Below are 20,947 nucleotides of genomic sequence, written 5' to 3'. Positions count from 1 at the left end.
CAATTCCTCCCTCTCCCTTTCTATCCCCCCACCCCCCCCCCCCCCCCCCCCCCCCCCCCCCCCCCGCCTCTCTCCCCACCCCTCCCCTCATCTTATAACCTATTAGTTACCAAGTCTTGTCAACTCTACTGAGGCAGCTCCATGGATAAAGAGCTGGGCTTAGAATCAGGAAGATGTGAGTTCAAATCCAGCCTGAGACACTAGCTATGTGACCCTGGGCAAATCACCTAACTTGTGTTCATCTCGATTTTCTCAACTGAAAAATGAGGTTAATGAAAGGAAAGACCTCCCAACGTTATTGAGTGTATCAAATAGGATATGTATAAAGTACTTAGCACAGTGCCTAGCACAGAACAGCCACTTAGATTTCCTTTTTTTCCTTCCTACTTCTATTTCTGACCTATGTCTGCTAATATTCACAATTAACCATCCTAGTTCAGGCCCTAATCAACCGATGGGAACAAAAGCCTCCTAATTGGCCTCCCTCCCTCCAAACTCTCCCTTGTTCAGCTAAGCCATTCTCCATGTAATAGCTGAACTGATATTTTTTTCCTGTGGGGCAATGAGGGTTAAGTGACTTGCCCAGGGTCACACAAGTATCAAGTTGTCTGAGGCCAGATTTGAACTCAGGTCCTCCTGAATCCGGGGCTGGTGCTTTATCCACTGCGCCACCTAGCTGCCCCCCTGAACTGATATTTTAATGCACAGATCACTCCCCAGCTCAGAAAGTTTTGGTGGTTCCTTTTTGCCCCTAAGATCAACTATAAACTCCTCTGCTTTGTACCTAAAGCCCTTCACAATGGGGCTCCAGTTAGTCTTTCCAGATTGATTATGTATCACTCCTCCTCATATACTCGACATTCCAACCAGGCTGGCTTATTTTCTATTCCATCTCCCACTGATCACCCCAAGCATGCCTTTGTGCTTAGTGTTTCCCTCAGGATTATTTTGTATTTATTTTTCTTTATTTTGTATTTACTTTTTTGTGTCCATGTTGTTTCCTGCAATACATTAGAATTTTAGCTCCTTGACCAAAGGGACTTTCAAGCTTTGGTTTACATGTCCTTAGTACCTAATATAGTCCCTGAAGACACCATAGGTGCTTAATACTTGCTAAATTAAATAGATGAGGTCACAAGGCAATAAAGAGTTGAACAATCTGTTACCAGGAACTCACTGAAAATAATTAACTTGGCATCCTATTTGAAAAGCAGGTTGAGATAAATAAAAATGGGTAGAGTGGGGTTTTCAATTTTTTCTGGGCCTCCGATACCTAGTGGCAGTATTACCCTAGAAAAGTCACAACTTCTCTGTGTTCCATGAAACGACACTCTAGAACAGTAAATTGCAGAAAAGGCAAGAATGTAAATTGATAGAGGAAATTCCCTGTTTTAATACAACAAGTTTAGTACTTTATCCCTTTTTTCTGAGCAGTATCTGAATATGACATGTGGGCAGACATCACAAAATCAAAGTGATTTACCAAATATTCAAGGATGATATTTACTGTGTACAATGATATGGGATATAATCCCTGGCTTTGTTGAACTTAGAGTAAGATAAACCAAATGTGAGTAACTAACCTTGTGTCCTGTTCACCTTTTGCCAGTTAAAAAAAAATACATTTTTCACAGCAATAGAGCCTGAAACTTCACCAACACAAAGAACTAAAGAGAATAAAAACTGAAAATAAGCAAAAAAAGGAAAGCAAGGCATGCTCATTTAAAAATTATACCCGTATAACAGTCAACTTTTTCAAGGCTTCATAAGACTTGCACTTATAAATCTCGATGTAATGCAGACACTCCATACTAACTTGGCTCCTGTTTAAGCACATCCCAATGACCACATAATAATGACCTGGACGGACTACATGGTACAGAGGAACAAGGTCCTTGATGTCATAGAACTTAAGTTTAAATTACAGCTTGATTTCCTACATCCTTGGGCAAAGTCACTTTCTTTCTCCTCAAATTTTTCATCAGTAAAGTGAGGGGGTGGAGGAGATGACCTCTCAAGTCACCTCCAACCCTAGATCTGCAGTCCTTAGTTCAGACATTAACCAACTTTAGCTAAGGGGACCAGGGCCAGGCATTTATTCAAGCAGACTCAGCATGACAGTGTCAGTACCTTGAGGGCAAGACTACAAGATTTTGCTTTTGTCTTTGTTTCCAATGCCTCCCATAGTATCTGGCACCCAACAGGTACATGACAAATGGTCACTGAATGACCTGACTAAATAGACAGCAGTGCCCTCATCCACAGAACTGAAATGTCAGCCAAGATGATCTCTCAAGTCTCTTCCGAGTCTAAATTCTACCATTCTGTGACTCTTAATTACCCTGACTAACTAAATCCAGGGCCAATAGGCCCGGCCTCCTCCTCCCCACCTAGCCATTGTTACCCTAAGCCACCAGGTATATGGATGATAATAATAGCTCATCTTTTATGTTATAGTTCAGGTTTTCTAAAGCACTTCGAATGATCTCATTTGTCACTTGCTAACAACCCAGAAAAGAAAGCACTGAAGGTATGTCTTTGGAGAAGACTGGACCTTGGAATTCATGCCAGTGAGGAAACTCCCCACTTCAGTGAAGACGGGCATTTTAGATGCCTGGGACACCGAGGTCAAGCGAGCTGCCCAGGGTAGTAGAGAAAGGATTTTTGGAAGTGGGTCCTCAATGCAGGCTGTCTTGACTCCAAGTCCATCTCTCTATTCTATCATCAGACTGCTTGTGCTATAGAGATAATTATCCTGATTTTACACAGAGGGTAAATGAAGCCAAGAAGAGTTAACTGGCCTGCCCGCCCAGAGTTACACACTAACATGCATCAGAAGTAAGATGTGAACCTTGGCCTTCTCCCATCCATGCTCACTGTCTTTCAAGCAAATAAAAAAGGCATCAGAGCAAAAGTTAGAAAGCCTGAGATCCAGTCCTAGGTGGGCCACTCCCTAGTTGTGTGATCTTAGGAAAATCACTTCTTCTTCTTAGAACTCTTTTTCCTCATCTATAAAAGTAAAAGGTTTGTATACATGTTGATTTGATGTTGTTATTGTTCAGCGATTTTTCAGTTGTGTCCAACTCTTTGTGACCTCGTTTGGGGTCTTCTTGGAAGATACCAGAGTGGTTTGCCATTTTCTTCTCTGGCTTATTTTACGTATGAGGAAACTGAGGCAAAGTGGGTAAAGTGACTTGCCCAGGGTCACACACCTAGTAAGTGAACTCAGAAAGATAAAGGCCTAGCATTCTATCCATCGGACCACTTAGTAGCCTATACATATTGATTACAACTATTTAAATGGGAAAGTAGGTACAAAGAAGTGGGGGGGGGGGGAGGGAGTGAACAATGAATAAAAGGAAAAATGATGGATGAATCGATGATTAGTTGTAGACAACTACATAATGAAATTCAATTTCAAACTACACATTTTTGGGATAAATGTCTGTTGAATTTAACTGAATTATAAATGAGTTTAATGGTTTTCTTGTTGGCTGAGGGTAAGTTCATATTAAACATAAATACAAATAAAATAAAATGAACTAAAGATAACCCTGTTCATTCATCATTAATGGAAGGGTCTTAGAATAGTATGTTGTTGGGGGCAGCTAGGTGGCGCAGTGGATAAAGCACCGGACCTAGATTCAGGAGGACCTGAGTTCAAATCCAGCCTCAGCCACTTGACACTTACTAACTGTGTGACCCTGGGCAGGTTACTTAACCCTCATTGCCCCACAAAAAAAAAAAAAACAAAAAAAAGGATAGTATATTGTCCAATAATGACATCGGAATAAAAGGTATTGGCAATGACCAGTAGTGAGTAGTCATATGGTCAGATTTAGTTTAGTTTTCATTCCCTTTCTTCTTCTTTATAAAAGGTGCTGTGAGCAATCAAATGATCCAAAATTATGCAACAGGAGAAAAAGAGATGCAAAGGTCTCCTCCAAGAGCCAAATACAAGTTGAATGGTCTCGCTTCAAATGACTGAGAGTTTATGATATAAAAACACCCTTAGCATTTGGAAAAGTCTATGTGGTGGAAAAGAGGTGGTGATGGCATGGTAGATATCGGCTTCCAAGCCAGAAGACCTGGGTTCAAGTCTCATCTCTGCCCCATACCTGATATGCGTTGATAAAAGCACTTAAATTAAGGGTACACATTAGTTGTGAATTACTCTAAGTTGCCACATGTAAAAGTCACAGGCGTGTAGTAGCAAAGCATCAACCACATCAGCTGGAAAGGAAACACAGGTTGGTGTAGTAATGTGTCATGCACCAGTGAACACAAGTCTGCCAATATCAAAAGTGTCCTGTATGGTCCCAACATTTATTAAAATTTACACAGGGACGGCTCCAAACTTTTCCTAGATTGATCTCCTGCTGCTCAAAACTACTGTCAATAGAGAGAGATGCTGGAAAATGAATTCATATATCTCAAGTGAAGATTCCTAATGATTGTTCACAGCCAAAGTGACTGAGGCCACAATGTACTTTTTATACTTCAAGTGCTGGTAACAAAGCCAATGTGGATAATCCCTCTCGACTGATAGAGATTGCAAGGCCTCTAAAATATAATCAGATGGGCTCTGAGAGTTGCTGAAAAATCAGCTACCTTATGGCAAAGCTGGTGATTAGGCTCTCCCTACTCAGCTAGGTGGGCATTCAGGATGATACACATTCCATCCAGTCCCACAGTAAGCTGATATACAATGGAATTACCATAAAACCTATTGAACCAGATTTGATTCACTGGACTAGAGCAGGGGCTACTAACTCACCCCTTTGGAAGTTTGATGAAAGCTATGAACCCCCTCTCAATATAATGCCTTTAAAAAAAATTAAGAAAATGCTAAATTCCAGCTAGATGTTGGTGAAAACAAAGATGTATTTTTTTCCCATGCAAGTTCTCAGATCCCCTGTGAGCAACTATGCATGCCTGGTTAAGAATCTCTACATCAAGGATGTCAAATATAAATGGAAATGGGGGTAACTAATCCATACAAAAGGATCTTTGCAGGCCACATACTGGCTTAGTTTTCAAATGTATCATTATACATATTTTATTATATTTTTGTTTATCTTGTTAAATATTTCCCAATTACATTTTAATTTGGTTTGGGTAGAAGTAGAGACCATTAAAAGTCACATATAGCCTATGGGCCATGTGATTGACTTCTCTGGTGTAGAGAATTCTCAATGAACAAACCCCCCTTTACCAAAGCAGATTGGTACCAACTCTGCCATGACAGCATGTTGTTGGATAGAGCACCGGCCCTGGAGTCAGGAGTACCTGAGTTCAAATCCGGCCTTAGACACTTAACACTTACTAGCTGTGTGACCCTGGGCAAGTCACTTAACCCCAATTGCCTCACTAAAAAAAAAAAATGACAGCATGTTGTCTGGGGCAATGAGAAGCTACATGATTTGTCCAGGGTCACACAATCAGTATGTGTCAGAGGCAGCACTGGAACCACAGCATGCTGTCTCTCATAGATCATTATTGAAACACTAAAAATGATGCAATTATGGATGTTTTCCCAGTATCAAGGAAGCTAAAATGTTCTTTTTAACGCCTCCTGTAATTGAGATAATTTACCTGTCTGCTGCTTCTACATCGAAACAGAACCGTCTGTCAATGGAGTCAGTAGGCCTTTTTGTGCATTCTTTCAGAGAGAAGACTTCTCCATCGCCCTGTTAATGGAGAGAGAAAGTATTCTTAGAATCAAGATATAAAATAGCAAAAGAAAGGAGGTAACCTATACCAGCATAAAAATAAAACTACAAATTTTACCTGAACACATCCTCTTCCCTCCCAAAACCACTTCTTCCCAATTTGGCTGTTTCTGTGAGTGACCCTCCCTACTTCCTAATCACCCTGGTTCCCAAGACCACCTCATCTTGGACTCGTCCCTTTCTTCCCTGCCCCATATCCAATGAGATTTATATCCAAATCCTGGGATATTCTACCTCAAACATTCTTCAATTTTCTCTCTATTCTTCAAACCACCAGCCGAGTTCACCACCTTCTTCCTTAGACTATGCCAGTCACCTCCTTATGATCTCTCTGCCTCCTTGTTCTCTCCCTTCTCCACAATGCATCCCTTCACAAAGCTGCCAAATTAATCTTCCTAATGAACAGACCATTTCAACCCCTGCTAAAAAAAAATCTTTTAGGAGTTCCCTTAACCTATCATTTAAGGCTGGCCCCAATTCAGCATGAACTTACTTTTTCCCCTAGTTTTGTTTCAATTACTACCTTACACACACACACACACACACACACACACACACACACACACACACACACACACACTACTCCGTCTGTCTGTCTGTCTGTCTGTCTCAAAACTGAACTATTACAGGGGCAGCTAGGTGGCACAGTGGATAAAGTACTGGCCCTGGATTCAGGAGGACCCGAGTTCAAATCCAGCCTCAGACACTTGACACTTACTAGCTGTGTGACCCTGGGCAAGTCACTTAACCCCCATAGCCCCACCAAAAACAAACAAACAAACCAACAAAAACTAGACTATTAGGGGCAGCTAGGTGGTGAAGTGGATAGAGCACTAGCCCTGGAGTCAAGAGGACCTGAGTTCAAGTCCTGCCTCAGACACTTGACACTTACTAGCTGTGTGACCTTGGGCAAGTCACTTAACCCCAATTGTCTCACCCAAAAAACAAAACAAAACAAAACCCAGACTATTAGGGTTTCCCTAATCCTACCCTATGTTCTCCTCCCTTCAGGGATTCATGCAAGGCTTTCCTTTTGCCCAGGGTACTCTCTCTTCATTGTCACTTACTGAAACCCTCATTTTCCTTCAAAGTCCAACCTTCAGATACCATTATCTCTATGAAGTATTTCCTGAATTGCCCATCTAAAGGCAATATCTCTTCTACCTCAAATTTTCTTGCAGCTCTTTACATAGATCTCTCCTTCACTTCTATCACACTCTATCTTTCATTATATGTATTTGCTTACATTTTATATTCCTTTTTTAGGCTGTAGATTCATTTAAGGTGAGGAATGGTCCCATTTTTCACCCCTGTATCCCCCATGCCTGTCAAAGCTGCCGCCACACAACAGCTCCTTAAATATCCAGTGAACTAAAATCCCTTCCTCTCAAACGACTCCTTTTTATGTCAGAAAATCTAGTTCTTTTAGCTCCCCCCTTACACACACACACACACACACACACACACACACACACGGTTTCATACTCAAACATTTAGTCAGTTCTGTTCTCCTTAGGCCTTTTATATTTTTTCCTATCTTGCATTACTTGTGATAAACATGTACTAAGTCTCACTGCCCAGTGCCAAGTATAAAGGATTACAGAGGAGTAACACCATGCCCCCCACATGTCCCATTCTTCTCAGTGGAGTATACCAATATACTTACAATCTTCCCCCCTGATCGGTGTTCAAATGGAATCATGGTGAACTTCTTTGCCGCCTTCCTATACATACAGTAGTGTTTAACCCAACTGGAGCCAAACGGAGCTGGCCCTGAAGCAAAGGGATAATTTTATGCATTTGAAATGATGGAATAAAACATAGTTCACAACTCCTTTTTTTTTTTTTTTTTGCATGGGGCAATGAGGGTTAAGTGACTTGCTCAGGGTCACACAGTTAGTGTCAAGTGTCTGAGGTTGGATTTGAACTCAGGTTCTCAATCCAGGGACAGAGCTTTATCCACTTCGCCACCTAGCTGCCCCTCACAACTCCTCTTAATCATCAGCAGCGCTCTCTGCTCATGGATATTCAGGTTAAGGGGAGGGAGGGAGGGAGAGGATGGAAAGAACCAAAAAGCAACAATCTCTAACATATCAGCAATGCTGCTCATACAACTGAGCAAGTTAAACTCTTCACCTTTGATAGTGCACTCTGGATTTTATTCTCATTTATATTTGATCTCTTTGAAGGGAAAACAATATTTCCAGTAAATGAATTATTCTTCTCTTTAACCCCACCACTACCGGGAAAATGTAGGTCCATACAAGGACTTTACCTGACAACTAGTAACGCCTGAGACTATCAGAAGAAGGAGAGGAAACTGGGCATAGTGAATAAAAAGAAAGGATCCTGTAGTCCAGAGTGCCAAGGTTCAATATATACTTATGTATATTGGACTGTGTGACTCTGGGTAAGTCACTTAAACTTCTCACTGTCCCCAGGCAACTTTTTAATACTAAGATACAGAAGAAGTACCAATGTATATCAATGGAGAGAGGTTCAACTGTGTGAATTCCCTTCACTAATGAAATAACATGAATGGAGCAAAATCATTAGTTACTCATTCAGCAATATATAAATATAAATATATATATAAGGACTTGGTTTTAAAATAATTTGATAACTTTTGACCTAATATTTCATATAACCTGAAAGTAGTTCTCTGTCTTAAGTTCTCACTGTAGTTCTGGGAGGTTTGAGACTATTTCAACTGTATGGTTTTTCATGATGCATTATTTTTATTACATGATCATAGGCTCATGTGGATCACAGATTTAGAGTTGGAATAATAATGATAATAATCACTAGCATTTATATAGTATTTTAAGGTTTGCAAAGCTTTTTATAAATATGATCTTTTATCTTTACAATAACTGAGGTGGGTGCTATTATTATCCTTATTTTACAGATAGGGAAACTGAGGCAGCCAGAGGTTGAGTGACTTGCTACATCATATAGAAGGGAGCATAGTGGTAACCTAGTCCATACCTAGCATCTTATTTTGTTTTATTATTTTTTTTGCCTTGTAGTTTTTACATCATATTCATTTCTACAACTACTCACTTTCTCCCTCCAATGTTTCTCCAGGATGATTTTGGTCATTATAATTAGACAGCATTCACATACATGTTTGTTTTGTTGCTCATTTATACTGTTGCTCTGAGTGTTTATGATGTTTTACTAGTTTTGCTTACTTTACTTTACATCAGTCAATTCTTTTAAGTCTTCTCATTCAAACCTATCATTTAAAATAAATAAACTTTCACCTTTTTATATTGTCTTCATTTATGTGTGTCTGTGTGTGTATGTATGTATGTTCCTCCCTTAACCAACAAGGTATCCCTTATAATGAAAAACATAAAAGAAAGATGAAAAAAGCAATTCAACAAAATCCAAGACATCACCTATGTCTTACATCACACACAACATTTCATACCCATAGTCCCCTTCCTCTGCCAACAAGGATATACGTCTGCTCACCTCCTCTTGGAGGCCAACCTTGGCTGTTATACATCCCAATCCTACTATTTAAAGGTGAGGAAACTTAGACCCAAAGAGTTTAAGTGATTTTCCCAAGGTTCCCAAGGTCACAAAGCTAGTACAGGTCAGAAGCAAAACTTTGAGTAATTATCAGAGTCAAGGATTCAAACCCAATCCTAATCCAGTCATCTGTCTTTCCATATTATCACAATGTCTCCTCCACATGCACAGTGCCCAGGGCCCTGTAAATTGTCTCCGAAGATGGACTAAGCCAGGTTGAGAGTAACCTTCGGGCCTCAAACCTGTCAGTGAGTTAGGGGGATGTCTACCCCAAGCATGGGAAGACTCCCCCAGTGGAATGGGTGGCTGAGAACAATTTTTTTCTACAGCCACGAAGGCAGCCGAAGCAGGTGCTGTGGAGTGCTTAGAACTTGGTCAGGCATCAAAGACACCAAGGTCATCCGCTACATCTGAGCAAGTCTTCTTGACTGGCCACTGGACTTTGGTGACTCAAGAAGAGAGAATGACTCTACCTCATTTAAATCCAATTCACAAGCAAGTCAAGACATCGCCCCATGATGTCATTGTTCCTCTCCAAAAACCAAAGGATGAACACCAACTTCCTATTCACGCTGGGAAAACGCAGAACTAAAGATGAAGGATAATATGGGAAGAGTAAGAAAAAATAAAAATCATCACAAGACTGGATTGGTTCGCTGTGACACACAGAACTTTCCCAGTGTCCTTTGTTGAGCCTTCTGCAAACCTTACTTCCACACTCTAACAAAGCACATAAACCAGAGCAGCTAAGAGGCCACATGTAGACCAATCTGCTGAAAGCTGGGGGCGGGTGATGCTCCCCAACCACTGCAGAGGAATCTAAGAATGAGGCACTTCAAGCCTCCTTCTAATCCAATTCCTTTGAAGGCCTTTAAGGCCAAAGGGCATGACTCAAACTTACAAGAACCCTTCTCACTCTTGATCATCTGGTCCCTTACTTTTTTAAAGTTTTTTTTAAAGTTTTAAAACTCTGATTTATATACCCTGAATTCTCAAACTCTGCACATAAATTCACTAGACATGACAGTTTCATCAAAACAGATCATCAATGGCTTTTCAGAAGACCATGATTGATTCCTTGGAGATTTTTCCCCAAAAAACTGCACAAGGCCAACCTGACTGCAAAACTCAATCCAAATCTGAATATCTGCAAATGAAAGAAAAGTGGCATTCACTAGCTGATGAGATCGTTTTCCCACAGCGGTTTTATATTTCATCCAAAGTGTGGAGGATATTTAACTGCCTCCAGAGTCTTCCACACTCTTAAATTGGTCAGTTAAACTGAAGTGCTGCAAATCAGCCATAAATGGGAAGTGGAAGGAAGGTTTGGGAGCTGCTCTGATTACAGTCAACAGGAGAAGGGGAGACTGTAAATAGGGAACTTCCCTCCCCTCGCACCACCAAGCAATCAGGACGGTTCCTACAGTTCCACAGGTGAAGAAGGAACACTCTGATTGGAGCAGTTAAATGATTTCTGAATCTTCAATTACATAAATGAACCATGTGCATGGAAACCCAGGTAATGCTGAGTGCAGTCTTAGCGTTTGGTGTAAAATAAGGTGGGAATATCTCTTAACCCTCTCATAGGGTACACTTGGAACTGGAAGGAATGCCTGGTGTGGTAGCACATGTTTCAAATCCTCATTAGTAGTTTGGTGGGTTGCTTGAGCTCGGGAGTTCTAAGCTGAAGTTGGCTACAATAATCAAATGTCCTCACCAAATCTGGCACCCATGTGGTAAGCCCACAGGAGTGAGCAGAGGGGAAGGGATCAGTCTACCTGAGGAGAAGCAAAGGGACACAGGTCAGAAACAGAAAAGGTCAAAGCTTCCTTGATGATCAGGAGTGGGATTGGACCCATACAGCCCTCCAGCCTAGGCAAGTTATGGAAACCCAGGCTCCAAAAGAAGGGAGAGGGAGGGAACTAGTAAGAACCACTGAGATCATCTGATCTACCCTTTCCTTTGTAAATGAGGAAATGAAAGTCCAGAGTAGTTAAACTACTTGCTCAGAATCATGCAGGTAATAAAAACAGGGTGAAGACCAGACCCAGGCACTCTAAGAACAAATCCAAGATTTTTTCTTCTATAGCATATGGCCTCTTCTCCCAACACTTTGGCCAATCCAAACCATCACAAGTTGATATTTGTATAGTTGTCCTGCTGAGTATGTAAGGGAGAAAAATAACAGAACAGATCAGAATGAGGGAGAGGGGAAAAGGAGGAGAGGTAACAAATACCTGGCTCTGACAAACGTGTAGGAGAACCAAGAGGGAAGTACTAGGGTAGAACTGAAAGGTGTGAGTGTCAGAGGACTTGTTTCAAATCTCAGATCTGCCACTTTCTACTTGTGTGATATCAAGTAAATCACTTTCTCCTCCCTACTTCCATTGCCACCATTCATTCAGGCCTCTCTTCTCCCCTCCACCTCCACCACCACCATTTTATCAGGCCTCTCTTTCCAGCAGACCCCAGTCCCTCCAATCCCCTCACACACAAGGAAAGTGGGCAGACCAAGTGATGAACAGAAAGAGCTGAGCTCAACCATCTACCTTACTTTTTATATAATCACAGCTTTTCTACCAGGCAGCTAGGGGGCATAGTGGATAGAGCACTGGCTCTGGAGTCAGGAGGACCTGAATTCAAATCTCACCTCAGACACTTACTAGCTGTGTGACTTTGGGCAAGTGACTTAACCCCAATTGCCTTTTTGAAAAACAATGCATCATCTGGAGCCATATCCAGTCGTCCTGATCTGTATCTTGCTACTGGACACAGATGGCTCTGGAGGAGAGCATGAGGTTGGTGACCATGCATATCCCCTCATTCACTTAAATACAATTCATTGCAAGTGATAAAATCACCCTGATGCCATGGCCCCCTTAGAGAATGAAGGGCAAACAACAAATAGCTAAACACATTCAGACACCTTAGAATCTGCCCCTGGGAAGCCAGGCTCTAGAAGGTGAGCTTTCATTTTATCTTGCCTAGAACCAGACCTCTATCCCAACCACTTCCAAGTCATCCTTGCACGTACAGCAACCCCACACCTACCCACCCATCCCACTGCCACTTCTTTATAGCTCAAAATATAAGTTCTTGAGCATAGAGGCTCACTTGCCTACTTTTTTTCTTTTGGTATCTCAGGCATAATGCCTGAAAACTTATACATGCTCAATAAATGTTCTGTCCGTCTATTTATCTATCCTTAGGGATAGGAAAGGAGCAAAGAAGTTGATCAAGCATCCAAACACATATCTATAAAAACAAGCCACTCGGGGCAGCTAGGTGGCGCAGTGGATAAAGCACCAGTCCTGGATTCAGGAAGATCTGAGTTCAAATCGGGTATCAGACACTTTCTAGCTGTGTGACCCTGAGCAAGTCACTTAACCCTCATTGCCCCGACAAAAACAAACAAACAAAAACCAAGCCACTCTATCATCTGACAGAGTTGAAAGGAACCTTGGAGAATCTAGTCCCATCCTTTTATGTGACGAGGTCAGAGATTTTTTTTTTCAGGCATGGTACTATGCCAAGTGTTTGGGGGCTGGAATGCATAAAAGAGAATCCTCCAAGAACTTATCAAATTAAAGCTCAGCTTAGCAATCCTCTTACTTTTTTCCTGGACATAGAGGTAGCCTTCCAATGCAAACTGGCTCGCTCGCTTGTGCTCCTTGGGATTCTGTCTGATTTTATTCATGAGATCTTCCACTTCAGACCTTGTCCCTTCAAAACGATTCCTTGTCTAAAATGAATAAAAGGTAAACATCAAGAGTCTTTAAATGTAACATTTGGGGCAAAATTGAAAAAAATCTAGATTAATTCTCTAGAAGAGCAAAAATTTTAATCACAATTATTTAGCTATCTTCCATCTTTTAGGTCATCTTTATGGTGTTTCTTGTTGAAAGGGAAAAAAAAATAAGAAAGCCAGAAACTTCTGGTAATAAGGTTTTTAAAGCTGTATATGATTGCATGACCATGTCCATAATCACTAGCATTAGGTCCCAGGCACAGTAAAAATCTATCAAGTCTTAGGCCAATAGCTAGGCTGCAAAGCCCACATCCAAGTGTTTTCACCTCCTCAAAAAATAAATTTTGTTTAATTCATGGGGAATCTGGAATAAGGAGGTATTTATAAACCTGGAAATAATGAGGTGAGTTTCAAACTCATGAAAAATAAAAATGCAAGATGGTGAAGTACAGAAAGCTGAGTTTCCCCCAACATTCCCCTCCAAACAACTTTAAAATAACACCTCAAATCAAATTCTGGAGTGGCAGAGTCAACAAAAGATCAGTGAGACATTCTTACAGGCCAAGAAAACTGAGGAGGTTCGAAAGGGAGATCCATGACATGGGGAGCAGGTTGGCTTGGATCCCACATGAATGAAACACCAGTGGTGGGACCAGATGGTGGTGACAGAAGCAGCAGCAGCTTTAAGAGCTCTCAAGCCAGAGATATTTAAGGGGACTTGGCAACTGGTCAGAAAAGATTACAGGGGACCCCTGTACCAGCACTGGACACAGGACCGTGTGTGTGTGTGTGTGTGTGTGTGTGTGTGTGTGTGTGTGTGTGTGTGTGTTTTGCAGGGCAATGAGGGTTAAGTGACTTGCCCCGGGTCACACAGCTAGTAAGTGTCAAGTGTCTGAGGCTGGCTTTGAACTCAGGTCCTCCTGAATCCAGGGCCAGTGCCTTATCCACTACACCACCTAGCTGCCCCCTGGACCATATATATTTGACAACTCCATTGCCAACATACACTTCTGGGTCATAGTTCAAGGGTGGAGAACAGCACTTTTGGTCAAGAGGAAGAGGAAGGCCAGAGTAGCAGTATCATTTCTGGTCCCAAGGGAGGAGGGGTACAAGAAGTATCAATTGTAATTCCAAGAGATCAGGGGCCCCTCTTGGGTAAGGATCAGATCACAGACTAAGGAGAGCAGTGACCACACCTTTCCTCAAATCATGTCACCAAAATCTTCCAAAACTGCAGAACTAGCTGTAAAAAGCAGCAGTGTGAAAAAGCCTGAAGCTTGAGACAGTCTCTTTCCCCTGCTGCCCATGTTGAGAACAAGGCCCAGCATTAACATAAAGTTCCAAAACAAGAAATAAGGTAGAAAAATGAGCAAAGAACAATATCAAAAAAGACCCTGACCATAAAAAGCTACCATGGTGACTGGGGAGATCAAGACACAAACTCAAAAGGAAACAAAGTCAAAACAACTATAAGCGAAACATCAAAAAAAAAAAAAGTGAATTAGTTTCCATAACACTGTTCACTTCTTCTCAAGGAGAAGACTGACCACTTTTTCTCAATTTCCTCCATTGGTTCATCTTCTTCTTTATCTATCAACATGAAGATATCCCCCAAAGTGCGGTCCCCAACCTTTGTCCCCCTCCCTTTTCTATATACTCTCTTCTATGAAGCTCATGTGTTCTCATAGTTTCATTTATTACCTTTATGCAGAGGATTATCAAATCTACATTTCCAGTCTCAACTGATCTTTTCAGTGCCAGTAACATATTTTCAATTGCCTGATGAATATCTCCATCTAGATATCCTGCCAGTACTTCAAACACACTATGTCCAAAATTGGACTCATTATCTTATCCTCTAAACAGATCTGCTCTTCAAAACTTCCCTATTTCTGTTAATATCCCTATCCTCCCCAGTCAACCAATTATTTTTGACTCTCCCTTCTCTATCACTTCCCACATTCAAACCAGCTGTCAAGTCAGACTGATCCTACATTCATCCCTCACCTCCATTCCCTCTTGCCTATTCACTGCTATCATTCCAAACTAAGATCCACACTATCTCTCAACCAGACCATGAGAACAGTTTCCCATCCTACTTCAAAAGTCTCTTCCCTCCCCAATCTGTCCTCTTCGCAACTGCAAAAGCAGTCCTATTTAAATGAACCTGATCATGTCATGTCATTCCTCATTTTCAATGGTACCTCTTTGCCTACTGGATAAAAATATTACCTCTGAAGCCTGGCAGGAGTTTATAAGAGCCTTATTAAGACCCCCTTCCCTAATGTGGCTCCGATGTAATTCTCTACACGGCTGCCAAGCGAGACTTAGAGTTCTTGTCCCATCTATTCCAGCTTCCGCAAATTATCATAAGCTATTATCCCCACATGCCTATGTCCTCATCACCACCTTCAGAAATGTTTCTTGTCCTTCAAGACTCATCTATGTGTGTGTGTGTATGTATGTGTGTGTATAAATGTTTATGTATACACTTACACTTCCTTGAAATCTTCCCTAATCTCCAAAACTGACAATGATTCCCTTCCCCCTCAAATTTCTTGCAAGGATGGCTGTGCTAAGGCCTTTCCTCTATCCTTATCACATGCTACTTTCGTATTTTATTTATTTGTATTAATCCCTCATTCCTCCAGTCTCTCCTCCTCCAATCTATCTTCCACACAGCTGTCAAAATAAGATTCTTAAAATACAAGTATGTCCAAGCTATACTCCTGCTCAAGAAGCCCTAGGAACTCCTAGTAACAAATACAAGGCTCACTATGGCATTTCAAGTCCTTTACAGTCTGGCTTTTACCTATCTTTCCAGAGTAACTGCACCTTACAAACACTTCAAATATTTCTTGTTCCAGAAAAATGACTTCCTTGCTCTTCCCAATATACTACATTTCATCTCCTACTTCAGTGTCCCCCATTGAACTGTACCCCATCCCATGCCTAGAGTATCCCTGACTCCTCACCCCTCTCTGCCTCTTGGAAGCACTAGATCCCTCTAGTTCAAGATTCAGTTTAAGAAGTAACTCCAAGGGGCAGCTAGGTGGTGAATAGAGCACCAGCCCTGGATTCGGGAGTGCCTGAGTTCAAATCTGGCCTCAGACACTTAACACTTACTAGCTGTGTGACCCTGGGCAAGTCACTTAACCCCAATTGCCTCACTAAAAAAAAAAAAAGAATAAGAAGTAACTCCAACATAACACCTTTCCCTATTCAAACTTAGTGATAGCTTGTGTCTATTTTAAATATTCCTCCTTAGGCGAACTCCAGGGTTGAGACAAAATGAGTCAAGAGAGAGAAAATGTCTCTTTGGGGGTCATGCTCCAAACATCAGACCAACCCACTACCAGTCTAGAGTCTCTGTGGGGCTCTGGCCTATAGGTTATATCTCTAAGATCCTTAAAGGCAGGCACTCTTTCTTTTTTTGATCTTTGTATTTCTGGTGCTTGGCACATAGTAGGCACTTAATAAATCTTGTTGGATCAAATTATTTTCCTTGATAAGCTTTAAGTTCCTTGAGGGCAGGGACTTGGCTGTCGTTTAATCTTTGTGTCCTTACCACTGAGCCTAATGCCTCACACATCAATCATTTAATAAAAGTTCTCTGTGTTAAATTTAATTAATGCAGGGAACTGCTGACATAAAACTGTGATATACTTCAAGTGAAAAATTACTACTACATATTTTCCCCTTTCTCCTCCCACAGCAAAAACTGTCATTGGAAGCTTATCACAAGATAAAAATGGTGACATGGTACGTTTCTATAAGCCTGATTAAAGCAATATTGAAAAGGAAACTAATTTGTAGAGGCCTATTATAAAACAAATGAATAGCCTTAGTAAAGGGCATTTAGTTCAGTCCCTAATTAAAAAAAAAAAGTACTAAGTTCCTCTGGGCACAAAGGAGGCCTGAATTCATCACTTTCCTCCTTTTCTCATCCTTCCTTTCATTCCCCAATCTTCTTTCCCTTCTGACCTCCCTCCATTTTTCAACCCATTTTCCTCTTTATTTCTCAGCCATTAGCTCCTTCCAATTTCTTACCCTCCTCTCCTTTTCTCAATTTCACTATTGTTAAGAGCTAAAATTCTAGCTAAACTGTCTAAAATATCTAGTGAGTGGTCGCCAATAAATTATAAGCTTTAGCAAGAGTTAGACTTTTAAGCATTTATTAAGGAGAATAAGAATTTGGTAAAGAGAGAGAAAGGCCTAGATTCCTATCTATTAAAGGGAGAGCACATTTCTAGCTCCGCTCTCCACCAGAGTCCAGAGGAAAAAGAGTGAGACCGAGTGCCAGTCTCTTCCTTCCTCCTCCCACTAGCCCGCGTCACTTCCTGACGCCAAAAAAAAGACTCCTGGTCTTGCTCTCAAAGACCTTCGCTTCATGGGTGGAACTCTTCTACAGTAAGTCTCCAGCAGGTGGCGTCAGAAGTTCTCTATCACTGTGGATGTATACAGCCACGAGCTAGAACATGTTACGCAGCAGTTCTCTCTCCCTTGCCAACATGTTTTAAGAAAAAAAAAGGTCCATACACATTTAGACTATAAATTATGTCCTAGGAATGATAATAATGCCACTTCAAAAACTTCAGGTGTGAAAGTATTTTATATGTAGTGGATCCTCATAAAAACCCTATGAGGAAGGTTGTGTATGTGTGTGTTTTTTAAATGATCAGTTGAACTCTCCAACCAAAAGCCATTGAGAGCCATCTTGGGGCACAAAGAGGTTAATGACTCTTCAGTGGATACTCAGCTAATATGTCAGGATAAGGATTTGAACCTGGGTCTTCCTAACGACAAAGCTGAAGTAATCCGCAACATCATGGAGTTATCCTTATTCCCTTTTTAGAGGTGATTAAGTGACTTTCTCTTAAGTCAGACACCTAATGGGCATCAAGGGTAAGATTTAAACTGAAGAAAGATGAGTTGGTCAACCTTTCTTTGTACTCAGCAGCTAGCAGTGCAGGTTTCACAGTAAGTGCTAGATAAATGCTTTCTTAGTCAAAAGCAAGTAAGAATGGAAAAAACCCTCCAAATAATGCCAAAGGACAATTACTGGAGCAGCAAAACCCACAGAAGAATGTGCTGAGATCATTTTCCACCCAAAGATGGCTTAGAAGTTCGAAAGGAGGGGGTTGCTGTGCCAAGGCAGGAATGGAGCCCAACCCCACAGTCACACTGACACAGATCCAGTCCCAGGCAGGCCAAGCCTGGGAAGGAGACCACCAGAATCTCTGAATCAGCTGCAGCATCAGTGTCGTCTGGAACTAAGCTCAGGGGTCTCTGCTGGTGCTGAGGCTGAACTTGGGTTTTTCACCCCTGCTGGGAACCAGGAAGTAGAATTGAGCAGCAGTGGCCTAGGTTGAGGAAGGGTGCAGGCTTGTCAGAGCTAACAGCCACAGCACACAAAGTTTTGCTGACTGGTTAATTAACAAATTAGCCTGGGGTTATCTACAGACTAGGGAACAGGCCAGATGAGTGAAGAACCTGCCCCTCCTTAAATCATACTACCTGGGACCCCCTGAAGCTTGGGATAGTGCAGCCTGGAAGCAGTGCCCCACTTTAAGGAGCTAAAAGTCAAGTAAAAGACAGGCAAGAATGAGCAGACAGAGAAAAGTGAGGACCATAGAAAGTTTCTTCAGTGACAAGGAAGATTGAGGTGCACCCTCAGAAGAAGATAGCAACATCAGGGCTTCTACATCCAAAGCTTCCAAGAAAAATAAGAATTGGTCTCAGGTCATGGAGGTACTCAAAAGATAAAGTCAGAGAGGTAGAGGAAAAAATGGAAAGAGAAATGAGGGTGGTGCAGGAAAGACATGAGAAGAAAGTCAACAGCTAGAAAAGCCAAATGGAAAAGCTCTCTGATGAAAATAATTGCCTAAGAATGAGGATTGAACAAATGGAAGCCAGTGACTTTATGAGAAACCGAGACACAATAAAGCAAATTCAAATGAATAAAAAAATAGAGGGCAATGTGAAATATCTTCTTGGAAAAACTGCTGACCTGGACAATAGATCCCGGAGAGATAATTTGAAAATTATTGGACTACCTGAAAACCATGTTCAAGGAAAGAGCTTAGACACCACCTTCCAAGAAAATGTCAGGGAAAACTGGCCCGATATTCTAGAAGCAGAAGGTAAAATAGAAATTGAAAGAATCCACTGATCACCTCCTGAAAGAGATCCTAAAAGGAAAACTCCCAGGTATATTATAGCCAAATTCCAGAACTCCCAGATCAAGGAGAAAATATTGCAAGCTGCCAAAAAGAAGGTTTTCAAGTACTGTGGAGCCCCAGTCAGGACAGTACATTAAAGGATCAAAGGACATGGAATATGATATTCCAGAGGACAAAGGAATTGGGATTACAACCAAAAATCATCTACTGGGCAAAACAGTATAATCTTTCAGGGGGAAAATGGGACTTCAATGAAAAAGAAGGACTTTCAGGGATTCGTGATGAAAAGACCTGAACTGAATGGAAAATTTGACTTTCAAATACAAAACCCTAGAGAACCGTAAAAAGGAAAAAGAAATTAAGAGGGATGTTAAAGGGTTTAAACTGTTTATATTCCTCCATTGGAAGATGATATGTCTAACCCATAAGAACTTTCTCAGTATTAGGGCAGATGATAGAAATAAATTTAGACAGAGGGAAGAGGTAGGAATTGATTATGAAGGGATGATATCTGCAAAGTATTTATTTCCTGTTTCTCTCTCTTTTGGGGCCAGCTGGAGTTGGGTGACATGTCTTGGGTCCTGCAGTGGGTGAGTGTCTCATGTCTGAGGCCGGACTCGGGCTGGGGTCATCCTGGGTCCAGGGTGGGTGCTTTGTCCACTGTGTCACCTAGCTGTCCCATGATGACATCTTTAGGGTAAAAATTGAGGAGTGAGAGGAATGCACTGGGGGAGGGGGAAGGGAAGAGGTAGCATGGGGTGAAATCCCACATGAAAGAAACAGGAAAGGACATATGGAGTGGGGGGGTGATGGGGGAGGAGCAGGGTAGTAAATGAATTATACACTCACCAGAATAGGCTCAAAGACCTTAATCTCATCAGAATTAGTTTAAAGAGGGATTAGCATACACACCCAACTGGGTGGAGTAATCTATTTAAGATGGGCAGTAAACCAGCCTAACACTCATCAGAATTGGCTCAAAGACCTCAATCTCATCAGAATTGGCTCAAGGAGGGAATAACATACACACTTAATTGGGTGGAGTAATATAACACTGCAGGAAAATAGAAGGGGAAGGGGATAAAGAGAGAAGGGCAAAAGAAAGAAAGGGAGAGCAGATTGGGGGACAGGACAGACAGCAGCAAAGCCCTTTTGAAGAGGGATAGGGTGAAAGAAGATAGATAATAGAATAAATATCATGGAGAAGGGAATAGGATGGAGGGAAACATTTAACAATAGTAATTGTGAAAAAGAGAAAAGGGGGAAAATTGTACAAAAAATATTTATAGCAACTCTTTGTGGTGGCTAAGAATTGGAAATCAAAGGAACGTCCATCAATTGGGGAATGAGTGAAGAAGCTGTGGTATATGATTGTAATGGAATATTATTATGCTATAAGAAATGACAAGCAGGATGGTTTCAGAAAAACCTGGAAAGACTCATATTAACTGATGTATAGTGAAGTGAGCAGAACTAGGAGGACATTGAGCACAGTGACACCAGTACTGTTCTATGAGCAATTGTGAATGACTTGACTATTCTCAGCAATGTAATAATCCAAGATACTCCCAAAAGGCTAATGATGAAACATACTATCCACTCCCAGAGAAAGAACTGATATAAAAAAAGAGTACTTGTGGATTGTACATATATAACCTATATCAGATTGGTTGCTGTCTTGTGGAGGGGGGAGGAAAGGGAGGGAGGGAGAAAAATTTGGAACTCTAAATCTTATGAAAATGAAT

General features: G+C 41.3%; 1 protein-coding gene across 1 annotated transcript in view; it reads right to left on the bottom strand.

Moving 5' to 3' along the window:
• The window catches only part of ARHGAP10 (Rho GTPase activating protein 10), a 369,896-nt gene that overhangs the window by 185,945 nt on the left and 163,004 nt on the right, over window positions 1–20,947 (bottom strand). The window contains exons 8-10 of the mRNA XM_043973392.1: window positions 12,885–13,014; window positions 7,399–7,505; window positions 5,596–5,690 (exon numbers count right to left, since the gene is read on the bottom strand). Coding sequence (XP_043829327.1) covers window positions 5,596–5,690; window positions 7,399–7,505; window positions 12,885–13,014 — 332 coding nt within the window. The remainder of the gene's footprint in view (window positions 1–5,595; window positions 5,691–7,398; window positions 7,506–12,884; window positions 13,015–20,947) is intronic.

The sequence above is a fragment of the Dromiciops gliroides genome, chromosome 6, assembly GCF_019393635.1.
Source record: "Dromiciops gliroides isolate mDroGli1 chromosome 6, mDroGli1.pri, whole genome shotgun sequence".
NCBI lineage: Eukaryota > Metazoa > Chordata > Mammalia > Microbiotheria > Microbiotheriidae > Dromiciops > Dromiciops gliroides.
The sequence above is the reverse complement of the archived record's forward strand: the minus strand, read 5'-3'. Positions and strand labels throughout refer to the sequence as shown.